We start from the raw sequence: 16795 nt of genomic DNA on the forward strand, positions 1-16795 counted from the left end.
CCCAACGTCCCTACCCTACTCTCTTGTCAAGGTTCCCAGCCAGCACACCCACCGGGAGCTCAACCCGCCATCCCACACATCCAACCCAGCGCTGGTGTCCTTTGAGTCTGCCAACAGATAATGAGGTCTTCCATCCTTCCTGCAGAATGAAGGAAAATCTTCAACCTTTAATTGTCTGCCCCCTAAGCTTGGAAATTACCTCCCTAAGCTTCTCTGCCTTGACACCTGTTTTAAGCCCCTACTCAAAGTCTCCCTGTTTCACCAAACTTTGAGTCATCCCTCCTAATACATTGTCCCTTATTGGTTTTCATAGATTCATAGAATCCCTACAATGCAGAAGGAAGCCATTCGGCCCATCAAGTCTGCACCGACCACAATCCCAAGCAGATTTCCTTCACTGGTGGATTCAGGAATAAATGGAGGACTTGCCAGTGATGCCCATATCCCATGAATGAAGGAATATATATTTTTTAAAGTCAGTCCAGTTATTTTTTTCTTTCTTGGGTGCTTTGTTCCTCTATTTGTTTGTTTGATTTATTATTGTCACCTGTATTAATATACAGTGAAAAGTACTGTTTCTTGCACGCTATACCGACACAACATACCGTTCATAGAGAAGGAAAGGAGAAAGAAGAGTCACCTACTCAACCCCCCCCCCCCCCCCCCCCCCCGTAGCCCCATGTATTTACCCTGCTAGTCCCCTGACACTAAGTGGCAATTTAGCATGGCTAATCAACCTGACCCACACATCTTTGGACTTTGGGAGGAAACCCACGCAGACACGGGGAAAATGTGCAAACTCCACACAGACAGTGACCCAAGCTGGGAATCGAACCCGGGTCCCTGGTGCTGTGAGGCAGCAGCGCTAACCACTGTGCCACTGTGGCACCCTTTATGGCAGAACAAGGTTGGATTTCTCAGAAGGCAGTTGAAATCCAGTGTTCATGGTCAGTTCTAATCATCACTTGTACATGAAATACACCCTGCTATGTCAAAGGCTTGTGTATTGGCTGGAGTGGGGGGGAAAGGGAGCTCAGGACTGAAGTCATGAACTCTCAAAGGACTGGTTCAATGAGATGAGTGCTCCCTTCTCCGTCCAAGTTTTCTTGCGTGTGTAGCAATCAGAATGATTGCAACGAGTTTGACACCACTGCACTAAACATTTTCTATCCAAGCCAGCATAAACATTGAATGCGGGGATATTTGGGAGGAACCAGTAAAAGGATCACCTATCTAAATAAATTTTGGCTACATCATTGCTGGGAATTTTGGCAAGAGATCAAGTTCCAGCAAAGTGACTTAAATGTCAGACTGCGATGCTTCTCACGCACATTTAAATGTTTCTATCCATTTAATGCCTTTCAAAATTAATGTATAATATATATAGCCATGATTAAGTTGGCATAAGTGGGGGAATCGCAGAGATATTAGTCCTTCAGGTCATATCGGCAGACTGCTGTAAATGATGTTGAATGGGAGGCAGAATATTTGAACACTCCATTAGCATTTGAAGTGATATTCAGACATTGCAGAGATCGACATCTGTACAATCAGGTTCACAATGTAGCTGAACTGTGGTTCTTATGTCTTGGGCATTTCTGAGATATTCAGTTCCTTCTTAAAATGTGACGGGGCTGGGGAGGCAAGGAAGAAATTCCTTTTTGCCTGGAGTTCTTCCAATGGTTTTCCAATAAATCAGACTCAGTTTAAACTCAGTCGAATGAACACACTGCAGGGTCAGATTTCAGTGGTGAACACCAGTTCCAGTGACTCAGTCACTTTTAATCTGAGGGTCTCGACTCACAAATACTGGCCGTGGGGAGAGAAGACGGCGAGAACTCGTGAAGCAAGTCTCCTCTCTGCGAGGAGGTATTTGTTGTTTTGTTCAGAGTTGAAGCAGTCTAGTTGAGACTAGCTACGTCAATTTTACTGGCTTGGAAAAGATCCAGTTGGATAATGCATCGGTGGTTCTGCCACTAGCTGACATCATTGACCTAAATATGGATTGGACAAGAGAACTGGACTTCAAGTCATACCAGAAAGGTCATAAATGAATTGGATCACTGTTGAAATGAATAGTAGCTCTATAATTTGTTGATAAAACATTATGACTTTTAGTGTAAGTAACAAATGGATTTCTTTCATATCAACCTTATATGGTTTTCCCTGTGAGGAGACAAACCAGCTGTTCCCAATGTGGCCTCCTTTACACTGGGGAGACTAAACGTAGATTGGGTGACTGCTTTGTGTCCAAAGGCAGAGCATGACCCCAAACTTTCTATTGCGTGCCATTTTAACTCATCATCTTGCTCTCATGCCCACTGGTCCACCCTTGCCCTGGGGCAGTGCTCCAGTGAAGGCCGGCGCAAGCTGGTGAAGCAGCGTCTCATCTTCCGGTTGGGCACGTCGCAGCCCTCGGGACTCACCGTTGCATTCGGCAACCTTGGATGTTCACCTTTCTCCTCTATCTTAAACCCCCCTTTCGTTTTAAATCATACACATGGATTGCTTCAGTGCAAATCGCCCTCCCCTCTCCCCCTCCAATCTTTTGTTCTTAAAGTTGCTACTTCTTGTTGAAATCTCTACAGTTCTAACACGGAGTGTGGCGACCAGTTTTAGTTTATGAGTTTAGCTTATTTATTAGTGTCGCAAGTAGGCTTACATTAACACTGCAATGAAGTTACCGTGAAAATCCCCTAGTACCCTAGCGTTCGGGTACACTGAGGGAGAATTTGACTAGGAGGGTTTCACTGTAACTTTATTGCAGTATTAATGTAAGCATACTTGTGACACTAATAAATAACCTTTACGTTCTCCCTCCCTTCAGTTCTGATGAAGAATCAAAGGACTCTGCTTCTCTCCTAATAGATGCAAGCGGACGTCCTGAAATTTTTCCAACATCCGCTTTTCTTGTTTCAGTTTACCTAGGGCCAATATTACCAGTAGTTGCCCGTGACTACAATGTAGCAAGGATTTTATTATTGGGGACGAGACGTTGGCTCTATTCTCTCTCCACAGATGCTGTCAGACCTGCTGAGATTTTCCAGCATTTTCTGTTTTTCTTACAAACATTTCACTGATGGGTCTCGCGACAGCCACGGCATTCTCATCTCTGAGTCAAACTCTTGAGGGCCTAAGATTTCACTGCAGAGAGTTGGTCATAGATGGTGGTCATGGTGTCACCCAGCAAAGAAGGAGGCCATTCGGCCCATAGAGCCTGTGCTGGCTCTCTGTAGAGCACTCCAGTCATTCCCATTGTCCCCCTCTATCGCCTGCAGGTTTATTTGAATGCAAAAATCTAGGCTGACAAACCAGCACAGCGCTGAGAGAATGCTGCATTGCTGGAAGTGCTGTATTTTAGTTGAGATGTGATATCGAGGCCTGTCTGCTCTCTCAGGCGAATATAAAAGATAAAAGCAAAGTACTGTGGATGTTGGAATCTGAAACAAAAACAGAAGCTGCTGGAAAATCTCAGCAGGTCTGACAGCATCTGTGGAGAGAGAGCAGAGCCAATGCTTCGAGTCCGGATGACTCTTCATCAGGTAGAAAAGATACCCTGGTACTATTTTGAAGAGCTTATGGGGAGGTGGGGGGGCAGAAGGAATGGGGGTTATTACTGGTGCCCTGGTCAATACAACTTTTACAGATGTACCATAGAAAGCATCCTTTCTGGGTGTATCACAGCTTGGTGTGGCTCCTGCTCTGACCAAGACTGCAAGAAACAACAAAGGGTTGTGAACATAGCCCAGTCCATCACACAAACCAACCTCCCATCCATTGACTCCATCTACACTTCCCGCTGCCTCAGAAAAGCAGCCAGCATAATCAAGAACCCCACGCACCCCAGACATACTCTCTTCCACCTTCTTCTGTTGGGAAAGAGATACAAAAGTCTGAGACGTGCCAAACGACACAAGAACAACTTCTTCCCTGCTGCCATCAGACTTTTGAATGGACCTATCTTATATTAAGCTGATCTAACTCTACATTCTGCACCCTCTCCTTTCCTTCTCCCCTATGTACTCTATGAACGGTATGCTTTGTCTGTATAACGCGAAAGAAACAATACTTTTCATTGTATCCCGATACATGTGACAATAATGAATCAAATCAAATCAATATTTATCCCTTGATTAACAACACAAAAAACAGATTATTTGGCCATTTTCACATCAGTGGCACAGTAGTTAGCACTGCTGCCTCACAGCGCCAGGGACCCAGGTTCGATACCCAGCCTGGGTCACTATCTGTGTGGAGTTTGCACATTCTCCCCATGTCTACGTGGGTTTCCTCTGGGTGCTCCAGTTTCATCCCAGAGTCTGAAAGATGTGCTGGTTAGATGCATTGACCCGAATAGGCGCCGGAGTGTGGCGACTAGGGGAATTTCACAGTGACTCCATTGCAGTGTTAATGTAAGCCTACTTGCGACAATAATAAAATAAACATTGCTGTTTGTGGGAAATTGCATCAGTGACTACACTTCATGAGCCGTTAAGTGCTTTTGTAATGCCCTGAGATCATTAGAATTTCCCTGTGAGTGCTGTGCCACATGGATATTTCTATTGAAGCAGCAGCAGAGAGTTTCCTCTCTCAGTATAATTGAGGGAAGTTATTCCCAGTGTTGCAGTAAAAACACTACAGGGATAAATTGCACTTGAGTCAAGATAATTTAGCATGAAAATACATTTCCTGGGTATTGTTCTTAATTCAACACTTCATCCAGTTCCTTTCACTTGTATAAAAGCACAATACTGCGGATACTGGAATCTGAAACAAAAGCAGAAAATGTTGGAAAATCTCAACAGGTCTGACAGCATCTGTGGAGAGAGAATAGAGCGAACGTTTCGATTTTTGATTTGATTTATTACTATCACATATATTGGGATACAATGAAAAGTTATATTTCTTGCACGCAATACAGACATTCATAGAGTACATGGGGAGAAGGAAAGGAGACGGTGCAGAATATACTGTTACAGTCATTGCTAGGGTATAGAGAAACATCAACTTAATATAAGGTAAGTCCATTCAAAGTCCGATGGCAGCAGGAAAGAAGCTGTACTTGAGTCAGTTACGATGTGATCTCAGACTTTTGTATCTTTTTCCCCGACAGAAGAAGGTGGGAGAAAGAATGTCCGGGTTGCGTGGGGTCCTTGATTATGCTGGCTGCTTTTCTGAGGCAGCGGGAAGTGTAGACAGAGTCAATGGTTTGAGTGATGGACTGGGCTTCATTCACGACCTTTTGTAGCTTTCTGTGGTCTTGGTCAGAGCAGGAGCCATACCAAACTGTGATACAACCAGAAAGGATGCTTTCTATGGTGCAACTGTAAAAACTGGTGAGAGTCATAGTGGACATGCCAAATTTCCTTAGCTTCCTGAGAAAATTGAGGCATTGGTGGGCTTTCTTAACGCTTAACATCAGCATGGAGAGATCAGGACAGGTTGTTGGTGATCTGGACACCTAGGAACTTGAAGATCTCATCCATTCCCACATTATCGCTGTTGATGCAGACAGGGGCATGTCTTCCACTACACTTCCTGAAGTGGCTGACTATCTCCTTCATTTTACTGACATTGAGGGAGAGATTATTGTCGTGGCACCAGTTCACCAGATTCTCTATCTCTTTCCAGTACTCTGTCTCATCATTGTTTGAGATCCAACCCACCAAGGTGGTGCCATCAGCAAACTTGAAAATGGAATTTGGCAATACATTCATAAGTGTACATTTCGAGTCTGGATGACCTCAAACACTGACCTCAGAACTTAACCTTTGATGAAGGGTTATCCAGACGCGAAACATTGGCTCTATTCTCTCTCCACAGATGCTGTCAGACCTGCTGAGATTTTCCAGCATTTTCTATTCTTGCTTCAGTCTCCAACGTCTGCAGTATTTTGCTTATTACATCTGTCGGAATCTGATCAAAAATACATGTTATTTTTAAAAATTGTACTGTTTTTGTCACACCAGCATTTGAAATAAGTTTATTTTCATTGTAGAGATGCAGATTTGATCGGGGGGGGGGGGCGCGATAAAGTGCAGGTCTACATTTACAAAATAGTTGGGGTGGCACGGTGGCACAGTGGTTAGCACTGCTGCCTCATGGCACCAGGGACACAAGTTCGATTCGCGGATTGGGCGACTGTGTGGAGTTTGCACATTCTCCCCGTGTCTGCGTGGGTTTCCTCCGGGTGCTCCGGTTTCCCCCCCACAGTCTGAAAGACGTGCAGGTTAGGTGTATTGGCCATGCTAAATTCTCCCTCAGTTACCCGAACAGGTGCCAGAGTGCGGTGACTCGGGGATTTTCACAGTAACTTCATTGCAGTGTTAGTGTAAGCCTACTTGTGACAATAATAAGTAAACTTTTTAAAAACATTTTCATGTTGGCTCTATTCTATCTCCACAGATGCTGTCAGACCTGCTGAGATTTTCCAGCATTTTCTGTTCTTTTTTCAGATTCCAGCATCAGCAGTGTTTTGCTTATTACATCTGTCGGAATCTGATCAAAAATACATGTTTTTTAAATTGTATTCTTTCTGTAATACCAGCAGGTGAAATAAGTTTCTTTTTCATTGCAGAAGCGCAGTTTGATCAAAGTGGGGGGGGAGAAATGAAGTACGGGTTTACAAAATATACAAAATAGTCACGTTAAAACCGGGTTAGGAGTGGTTAGCACTGCTGCCTCACAGCGCCAGGGACCCGGGTTCAATTCCAGCCTCGGGTGACTGTCTGTGTGGAGTTTGCCCACTCTCCCCGTGTCTGCACGGGTTTCCTCCGGGTGCTCCAGTTTCCTCCCACAGTCCGAAAAACGTGCTGATTAGATGCATTGGCCGTGCCAAATTCTCCCTCAGTGTACCCGAACAGGCACCCACAATGCGCGGTGACCAGGGGATTTTTCACAGTAACTTCATTGCAGCGTTAATGTAAGCCTACTTGTGACACTAATAAATAAATATTAAAAAGATTGGGCATATTAAGGTTGAATATTTATCTTTACTTCAGAAACACTAATGCCACTGAGCATACATAACTATTGGATGAAAGCTAAAGATTAGCCAATCACAGCACTCTATACTCTTCCTGCTCTCTGGGTTTCAATCAAAGTATTGGAAACAATAAGTGGCACCAATCAGAGAGCTTGTCTCATCTGCTAGCTCGGCCTGTTTCACTGCAGTGTGGCTCCGGCTGTAAGTAACTCTTCCTGTTGTGCTAGTGCACATTTGTTGCAGCACAAACCGGTAGTTGGACTGCCCTGTTGGAGGGGATTGACAGAGGGCATCCTCTTCCCGTGCTGCAGGGCAGAGTTTGTGTGTGTGTGTATTTTTTATTATTATTTTAGAGGACCCGACCCTGGGAAGAGGATCTCTGTCTGAGCTGAACCCTCTTCCTTGCCCCGTTCGGGGGAGGGGGGAAAGATTTGACAAGAGGCCAACCGGCGAAGGTTGTCTTAAACAGCTACTGGGGCTGCGAGGTTGTCCCTTGTAGCAGGATTTCAGCACCTTCGGTAGGAACTGTGCAAAGAGAGAGAGAGAGAGAGAGAAACTGCACTGATAAGCAGAAACTCAAAACAGCAACTCAATAACTCCTTCCCAAGACCCAACAGCCAAAACCAAAACGCTGCTGGCAAATTGTCCAGCAGTTTGGACGTCGGTTAGAAATAGTTTGGTCAGTAGGAGGAAGCAAAAATCCTGAAGGGAGACAGCTATGGACTCGAACAACACAGGTATGGAAAAAGATTTCTTATACAGAAAATAATACTTTGAGTGTGCGTCAAATATATTTAACTCCTGCTCCTGAAATAATTGGAAATGCTCTTTCAAAACAAATTTGACACAAGCAATTGCAGTGTATATGTTTTTAATAACATGTTGTTAAACTGGGCACTTGTATAACCCGATAAGATAACCTGATCTGTGTTTAAAAATAAATGACTGGGGTCAGGCAGGGATTGATATTTTCAATTCGTTGTAGTTTAAACTGTGTTCTCAATGGTTATAATTCCTGGATGTCTTGTGTACAAACGTTACGAGTTGGGTTGGCCTAGATCAGTACTATCTCGTCCAATATTTTTTCTCTCATGACAATTATTACTTAAAACGGTTGGGCTATGCGCGTATTTATGAGCTAACTGGACAGTATTCTGGATCGGCTATTAATAGATGCTTCGCATTTTTATACTTCGCAGAGTAATTTGTGTCTGACTGACGTTTCTGTGTTAGTATTACTGGGATATTATTGTACTGTGGTGTATCTTTCCTGTACCGTTGGTCCACTTTCTCCCTTATGTTGAGCTGTGCTGTTGATTGATGCTGTGTGTGTGTTTTTTTTAAAAAGGGCCGGTGTCACTGGGATGGGACTGTGTGGTGAGCCCTGTTCGTTTTTTTTCACCAAGTCCCCATAAAGTAGGTCACAGTCTGAGTGAGGTGCAAGTTATTTTGCAGAAACTCACATGGACATTGTTCCCTAGCCATGTGTACCTTGTGTGTGCGTTGCTCCTCCTCTATTGCCGCCCATTCAATCACAATTTTATACAGAAAGGTGGTGAGCTGGATTCAGTCTGACCAGATACTGACGTAATGTCCAACTGGAAAGAGGGGGGGACACACAGAACTGCTCACTTTCTCTCCTTACTCCTTGAAAAGATACATTTGCACCAGATTTGAGGTTAATGATACATATTGGACACCAAGATAAGGTCGAAGAAGCCACTGAACCCATTGGGTTGAATTTGATCAAATAAGGTTTTAACTTGTGGAATGGAGGAAATGAATTTATTTTCTCCACAGTATATCTTTTTAAATAAATTAATTCGGGGCATTCATGGCGATTAGATTTCTGAATGAGTTTGCTCGAAAGAAGATTCAGACTTAAGTAGAATTCAATTAGCAAACCCACTGGGGTAGGTAATTTTTATAATAATAAATCTATTTTATAATTCATATTTCCTTACTCCCCGAAAACAAGGAAAGCTCAGGGTGTTTCCGCACCCCCCCCCCCTCCCCTTCCCCTTCCCCAGTTATGTAAGGGGCTGCTGGAATAAATAAAAACAAAATAACAAAATGCTGGATTAACTCAGAGCTCTGGCCAGCATCGGTGGAGAGAGAGAGGACAAAAAACGAGGAGTTAACGTTTCGGATCTAAATGATCCTTCCACAGAAAGGTGCTATCAGATCAGTTATCTGATGCCACTTTGGATGAGTTTCATTGAGAAAACGGACATGTCATTTTCTTGAGGGAGGGAGGGAGGGGGGGGTGTGGGAAATAAAGCAAAATCCCTGTGAAAAAAAACCTCCGATGCTTATTTGAATGTGCGGTTTAAAGAAAACACTTCCTATTTTGTCTTGGAGTTCATTGAGATGCAGAAAAGCAGCATGTTTTGCCATGGCAGGTGTGTTGTAGGAGACGGGAAATGGTCCAGTGCGGTGGGGCGCCGCTGGACGCAGGTATTTCGAGCACATCAGGGACGTGTTTGCGAGTCCAATGCAGAGCAGTGAGCGCCCGGCACCCACACAGTTAACCGTGTGGCTGGGCGAGGTGGGCTGGAAACAGCCGGTGATGCAGCAGTAATCCAGGTCAGGAGGCGGGGAATGTGCCTTCCACAGTGTTATTTTCCAGGCTGGGTGCTGAGGCTCAGCCTTGTCTCGGTTGGGATGCCTGTCTACGCCCCGCGGTGGTAGTGGTGGGGGTGACTTGGATGATCTGTTGGGATGGAAACAGCACTGGTGTAAAAAATATAGGTCAATGAAGGGGAGATGGGGCGCTGGCGGTTCCAACTCTTGCACTGGGTTCACTCTCGACCCTTGTCTCTCTCTCTTTCTGTCTCTCTCTTTCTCTCCTTTCTCTTTCTCTCTCTCTTTCTTTCTGTCTCTCTCTTTCTTTCTGTCTCTCTCTCTCTCTTTCTGTCTCTCTCTCTCTCTTTCTGTCTCTCTCTCTCTCTTTCTCTGTCTCTCTCTTTCTCTGTCTCTCTCTCTTTCTGTCTCTCCTTTCTTTCTCTTTCTGTCTCTCTCTCTCTCTTTCTCTCTGTCTCTCTCTCTCTTTCTGTCTCTCTCTCTCTTTCTGTCTCTCTTTCTGTCTGTGTCTCTCTCTCTCTTTCTGTCTCTCTCTTTCTCTCCTTTCTCTTTCTCTCTCTCTTTCTTTCTGTCTCTCTCTTTCTTTCTGTCTCTCTCTCTTTCTCTCTCTCTCTCTTTCTCTCTCTCTCTCTTTCTCTGTCTCTTTCTCTTTCTGTCTCTTTCTGTCTCTCTCTTTCTCTCTGTCTCTTTCTCTCTCTCTCTCTCTTTCTGTCTCTCTCGCTCTCTTTCTGTCTCTCTCTCTCTCTTTCTGTCTGTCTCTCTCTCTTTCTGTCTCTCTCTCTTTCTGTCTCTCTCTCTCTCTTTCTGTCTCTCTTTCTGTCTGTGTCTTTCTGTCTGTCTCTCTCTCTTTCTTTCTGTCTGTCTCTCTCTCTCTCTTTCTCTCTATCTCGCTCTCTCTCTATAAGGGATGGGATATGAGGTGCGGGTGTTTCCAACACCCCTGCACTGGGCTAACTCTCGACCCTCCCAGAATCTGGCTGCACGGAAATATATATTTTGTTGTGTCTTCCTTGCTTTTTGGAAGGCGGATGGAGTTGAGATTTTTGGATAAGGGAGGGGGAGAAAGAGAGAGCCTCCCCCTGTCTCCAGTTTGAAATGACACGCACGTACATTTCCTGGAGGAGTACACGTGATGGCTGTTTTAGCAACATCTGTCAACAGGAGGTGACCCAGCTCCCTTTGCCCTCCCTCCTCCTCCCCCCCTCTCATTCGCCCAACACGTGCATTCCGGAGGCGGGGTGGTCCCGTTGCTGAGACACGCGAGTTGCGGCCAACACGTGGATCAGCCCGGTGACTCAACCCCCACACAAATGCTATTAATATCCTCCTGCCTCAGGAATAACCTTCATTCACTGGGTGCTGGAGAGCGAGCGCACTGATGTTTGCTCTTTTTGTGTATGTGTGTGTGTTTGTAATGCGCCTGGCTGACTGAGGAACAGAAATTGAAATGAAACCAAACACAAGGGGGCTTTGGGGTGACACAAGGGGGCTTTGGGGTGGCACCAGTTTCGTTTTAATGTGTATCCCCCCCTGCCCCTTTTTCCAGGCTTCACATTTAATTATTTTGACATTCAATCCAAAACATTTTTGATTGCGACATTACACTGGGGCATCACTTTATTCCTGTAATTAGACTCCAATGGATTTTTGGGTCACTGAGTAAGGGACATCCAGTGATAGGGGTATTGGAGTTCCACTGTTTATCACCCTGTTGCTGCATTATGGATTGCCATGTCGTACAGGTTACAACGAGGTCTAAAAGCAACAACACGGGTGGCACAGTGGTTAGCACTGCTGCCTCACAGTGCCAGGGATACAGGTTCGATCCTTGGGTGAACTGTGTGGAGTTTGCATGTTGTCCCCATGTCTGCGCGGGTTTCCTCCGGGTGCTCCAGTTTCCTCCCACAGTCCAAAGATATGCAGGTTAGATGAATTGGCCATGCTAAATTGCCCCTTAACACCGCATAGAGTCCCTACAGTGCAGAAGGAGGCCATTCGGCCCATCGAGTCTGCACTGACCACAGTCCCACCCAGATCACTATTCCCGTAACCCCACACATTTACCCTGCTAATCCCCCTGACACCGGGGTCAATTTAGCATGGCCAATCAACCTAACCTGTCTCAAGATGTGCAGGTGAGATGGATTAGCTGTGGTAAATGTGTGGGGTTACGGAGATAGATTGGGGTAAAATATTCTGTCAAAGAGGCAATCGGTGCAGACCCGATGGACTGAATGGCTTCCTTCTGCACTGTAGGGATTCTGAGTTTGAGGAGCAGTTGATTTCAGAGGAAAGAAATCTCTCTTATACAGTGGACCCACTAGCAGGAATAGTACAATTGGATTAAGATTGGGATTGACCTTGACAGTGATGTCCCATGTGGTTGAACAGCTGACTGACACTCCCAGTTAAGCTCACCTTTGAGTGACTATGCAGACAAGGTAGAGAGGGCTGTTTGCATCTCTGTAACCATCATCCAGCACAACATTTATTTTTTGCAAAAATATACTTTGTAAAATATCTGAAGAACATTGTAAACATTTCCAAATGGCTTTCACAATGCAATAATATTCAGGCTCTGCCTAGGTCATGTTGCACTCAGAGGTCCTTCAATACATTTAAAAGGACATTAGAGACATTTCAATATGGTCATTACTAAAGGTGCAATAGTACTTAAGTCCAGCACAAGATTAGCATCCAGAGTAGCAGGGGTCGAATAGCTGTCCTCACTGTTCGATTATAACACTAACTGTTTCATAGCCCTTGAGTACTGTTGGCAAATTAGTGTAATGCACACTATTGTGCTATGGCCCTAACTGTAAGCATGGGATTGATATTGTCCAAGGTCATTATTATAGAATCCCTAAAGTGCAGAAGAGGCCATTCAGCCCATCGAGCCTGCATTCTCTCTGTCACAATATCTTACCAGAGCTCTGCCCCCACCCTATCCCCGTAACTCCACCCATTTACCATGGCCAATCCATCTAACCTACACATCTTGGGACACTAAAGGCCAATTAGCATGGCCATTCCACCTAACCTGCACATCTTTGGACTGTGAGAGGAAACCGGAGCACCCGGAGGAAACCCACGCAGACACAGAGAGAACGTGCAGACTCCACACAGACAGTGACCCAAGCCAGGAATCGAACTCAGGTCCCTGGCATTGTGAGGCAGCAGTGCGAACCACTGTGCCACCGCGCTGAACTCTTGATGAGGACATTCTGTAATGCATCTAATTAACCACTGCATCCCATGTCCAAAGATGTGTGGGTTAGGTGGATTGGCCATGCTAAATTGTTCCATTAGCCATGGGAAATGTGTGTGGGGTTACAGGGATAAAGCAGAGGACAGGGCCTGGGTACCATACTCTGTCTGAGAGTCAGTGCAGACTTGATGGGCTGAATGGCCGCTTCTGCACTGTAGGGATTCTATGATGCCAAAAGAAGACAGTCAACACCATACAGACAACAACTTGCATTTATATAGTGCCTTTTAATGTAGCAAATGGTTATTAAACAACATCTGGCACCAAGTGACACATGAGAATATTAAATCTGACCAAAAGCTTAGTCAGAGGTAGTTCTTAAGGGGTGGCACAGTGGTTAGCACTGTTGTCTCACAGCGCCAGGGACCCAGGATCAATTCCAGTCTTGGGTAACCGTCTGTGTGGAGTTTGCACATTCTCCCCGTGTCTCTGTGGGATTCCTCCGGGTGCTCCGGTTTCCTCCCACAGTCTGAAAGATGTGTGGGTTAGGCACATTGGCCGTGCTAAATTGCCCCTTAGTGGGATTAGTGGAGATAGGGCCTGGGTGGGATTGTGGTCGGTGCAGCCTCGATGGGCCGATTAGCCTCTCTCTGCACTGTAGGGATTCTGAGTGCCTCAAAGGCGGAAAGAGAGGTGGGTGGTTTAGGGAGGGAATTCTAGAGTTTAAGGGATTAGGCAACTCAGGGCTCAGGAGCCGATGCTGAACATCGAGGCTGTTCAAGAGGCCAGAATCACAAAGCAGTGTAAGGCTGGAGAAAGTTACGGGGATAGGAATGCGTGAGATTACTGACGGATATGGAAACAACAACGAGAATTTAAAAATGGAGGTGTTGCCAGACAGGGAACCAATGTAGATCGCAGGTATGTTGGATGAACGGGATTTAGTGAGAGTCGGAATGCAGTGAGGGTGAGTTCAGGTTTGGGGAGGGTGCAAAGCGTGCACACAACCAGGGGAGCACGGGATTAATTGGGGAGGTAACAAAGGCATGGACGAGGTGCTTCAGCAGCAGATGGGTTGAGCTTTGCACAAACCTCAAGTACCCAAGTTTGCAGCCAAACCCAGTTTTTATGGTCTGCCCTATAAAAGTGTTTTTGCTGCAATTCTGTTTTGCACCAAATGAGCCTCAAACAGTTGGCAGCAATCCCAATGGTGGAACTGTAAACATGTGAACCTTGGCACTGCCAAGCATAATATTAAAAAATAAACTCCAGCTCTGTCACAGGATTCCTGAGCTATAATAGGCTGGAACGTTGCAGTAATGAGAGAGACGAGCAGAACTTTACAATGGTGGGGGGGGGGGGCATTGGTAAAACCCCACCGCAGTCAACCGAAAACATTAAGCAGGTCAGGCAGCATCTGCAGGCAGGTCGAGTCTCCAAATGTGAATTTGCTGATCTCTGTTTCTCAGATGTTACCTGACCTGCTAAATAACTGCAGCTTTTCCTGTTTTTGTTTTCAGATTTCCAGTATCTGCTGTACATCTGAGTCAATACTAATTTTTTAAAAAACTTTTCTTCAGTTTAGGCGGAATAATAACAGGGCACTCACTATGTGCACTGAGATGACTGTAACAAGGACATTCTGATATCTCAGTCTGGTACTTTTTGCTTAGGTTGGCTTCAAAACAAAAGCTGTAAACTCGATACCACAGTTTGTTTGATTGCCAAAGCACTCCCATTCAATGAAGGGAGTATTCGTGCAGATTCCTGTTCTGCGCTGTTTTTCCTGGGGGCAAGTTTCAGTGTCCCTGCCCTTTCTTCAATGAATGGAGGTCTGTTGCAATTTTCAATTTTCCTTTGGCCTACTTTTGTTCGTTCTTCCGTCCCCTGGGGGCGTTGAATCCTCAGCGGGAGGCCGCTGGGCATTCTGTGATCTCTTGCCCACGTGGACCATGATTTGGTGCTTTAATGTTTTATGCGTCTCATAGAATCCCTACAGTGCAGAAGGAGGCCCTTTGGCCCATCGAGTCTGCACCGACCACAATCCCACCCAGGCCCTATCCCCATGCATTTATCCTAGCTGGTCCTCCTGACACTAAGGGGCAATTTAACTTGGCCAACCCACCATGTTTCATCCGCACATCTTTGGAGTCTGGGAGGAAACCGCAGCACCCTGGAGGAAACCCACGCAGACACGGGGAGAATGTGCAAACTCCACACAGACAGTGACCCAAGCCGGGAATCGAACCCGGGACCCTAGCGCTGTGAGGCAGCAGTGCTAACCACTGTGCCACCGTGCAATCAGCTAATCATGTTCAAGTCCCAGAGCAGCAACTTCTGGCCCCCAGCCTTTTAAGTTCAGTTTTGTAACCCCACTAAGGTACTTCATTTTTAAAATTCATTCATGAGATACGGACGTCGCTGGCTGGGCCAGCATTTATTGCCCATCCCTAGTTGCCCGAGGGCAGTTGAGAGTCAACCACATTGCTGTGGCTCTGTAGTCACAAGTAGGCCAGACCAAGTAAGGACGACAGATTTCCTTCCCTAAAGGTGATGATTCACCTTAAGGTGGGGTTTTTCCTGACAGTCAACGATGGTTTCATGGTCATCAGTAGATTCTTAATTCCAGATTTTTTTATTGAATTCAAATTCCACCATCTGCCATGGCTGGATTCGAACCTGGGTCTCCCGAACATTAGCTGAGTTTCTGCATAGTCTAGCGATAATAACATTAAGCCTTCGCTTCCCCTCACACTTTAATGGTGTTAAGGGAGACAGTTTAAATAGTGTAAGCAGGGTTAATTTTGAATCTTGTGAACCAAGCCACAAGAGTACTAAATATAAATATATGTGAACCTTTACAGGCGAATGATAGAAGGCTATTAAGTAACTGGAGACATCACAGATGAGCCTGATATTGCCCTCATTTGATAGCCAGGGAATGAAATCTAGCAGATTTTCTTTTGTCTAAGTATTAAAGTTAAATTGTTGGGCGAGTACTGTCGTGTTTTTAAAACCTCAAACTCTACGGTGTATGTTTATCTTCCTGTCCTTCTGTTGCAGGTGGAGTGATCACCTATATTGGACCAAACAGTACCTCTTCGAGTCCAGTACTGTTGTACAGTGATAACTCCAACAGTAGTTTCCAGTCCGTGTCCCAGTCGTGTTCCCCGTTACCTCCGTCACCCAACAGCTCTGGCTGCCCGGATGGCAAACACTACAGAAGTAACTCGTCAGGATCCGGAGAGGATTGCCCGACCACTGGGCCCTTCAGCAACCTGAAGCTCTCCACAGATGACGGAAGCACCATTTCCACCTCAAAAAGTAGCTCTGGCATCACCAGTAAGTAATCCCAGTGTCTCTTTCCTTCTCCTGGTTGGTATCATTGAGTGGCATGCCCCACCCCACCCAACAAAAAGTAACTCTTAACCAGATATTTATAGAGAATGATATATTTTTGGAGGCCTGTGGGCTTTTTGAAACTCTCCCAGATCCTTTTCTCCAAAAGAAGCCTACCTCTTGAGTTGTACAATCAGTTTCTCCTTCATCCACTGTTCGATCTCTCTGGTGAAATGCTCTTGAGATATTCTTTCACGTTACGGGTGCTCCTAGAGTCCCCACAGTGCAGAATGAGGCCACTCGGCCCAACGAGTCTGCACCGACTCTCTGACAGAGAATCCCACCCTTATCCCCGTCACCCCACACATTTATCCAGCTAAAACATTGGGTTACTAAGGGGAAAATTAGCATGGCCCTTCACATCCTACCCTGCCCATCTTGGAGTGTGGGAGGAAACTGGAGCATCCAGTGGAAACCCACGCAGACGCGGGGAGAACATGCAAATTCCACACAGACAGTCACTCAAGGCTGGAATTGAACCCGGGTCCCTGGCGCTGCGAGGCAGCAGTGCTGACCACTGTGCCACCGTGCTGCGCATTGTTTGTAATCGATTGCATGTTGTAAAAACAAAGCTCCGGTTTGTCATGGAGAGCAACTGAGGAAGTGAAGGCTGAGTTACT

At 45.6% G+C, this 16795-nt stretch overlaps 1 protein-coding gene across 2 annotated transcripts in view; it reads left to right on the forward strand.

The window, feature by feature from the left end:
• The first annotated feature begins 1887 nt into the window (after positions 1 to 1887).
• nr1d1 (nuclear receptor subfamily 1, group d, member 1) overlaps positions 1888 to 16795 on the forward strand; it is a 28763-nt gene continuing 13855 nt past the window's right edge. Inside the window, exons 1-2 of one of the 2 annotated variants that reach the window (XM_078224088.1) lie at positions 1888 to 2043; positions 15840 to 16118. In XM_078224088.1, coding sequence (XP_078080214.1) covers positions 2001 to 2043; positions 15840 to 16118 — 322 coding nt within the window. In that variant the 5' untranslated portion in view covers positions 1888 to 2000. Of the gene's footprint in view, positions 2044 to 6981; positions 7723 to 15839; positions 16119 to 16795 lie in introns of those variants that run through there. The other variant, XM_078224089.1, reaches the window with a different exon arrangement.

The sequence above is a fragment of the Mustelus asterias genome, chromosome 11 (assembly GCF_964213995.1).
Source record: "Mustelus asterias chromosome 11, sMusAst1.hap1.1, whole genome shotgun sequence".
NCBI classification, from domain to species: domain Eukaryota; kingdom Metazoa; phylum Chordata; class Chondrichthyes; order Carcharhiniformes; family Triakidae; genus Mustelus; species Mustelus asterias.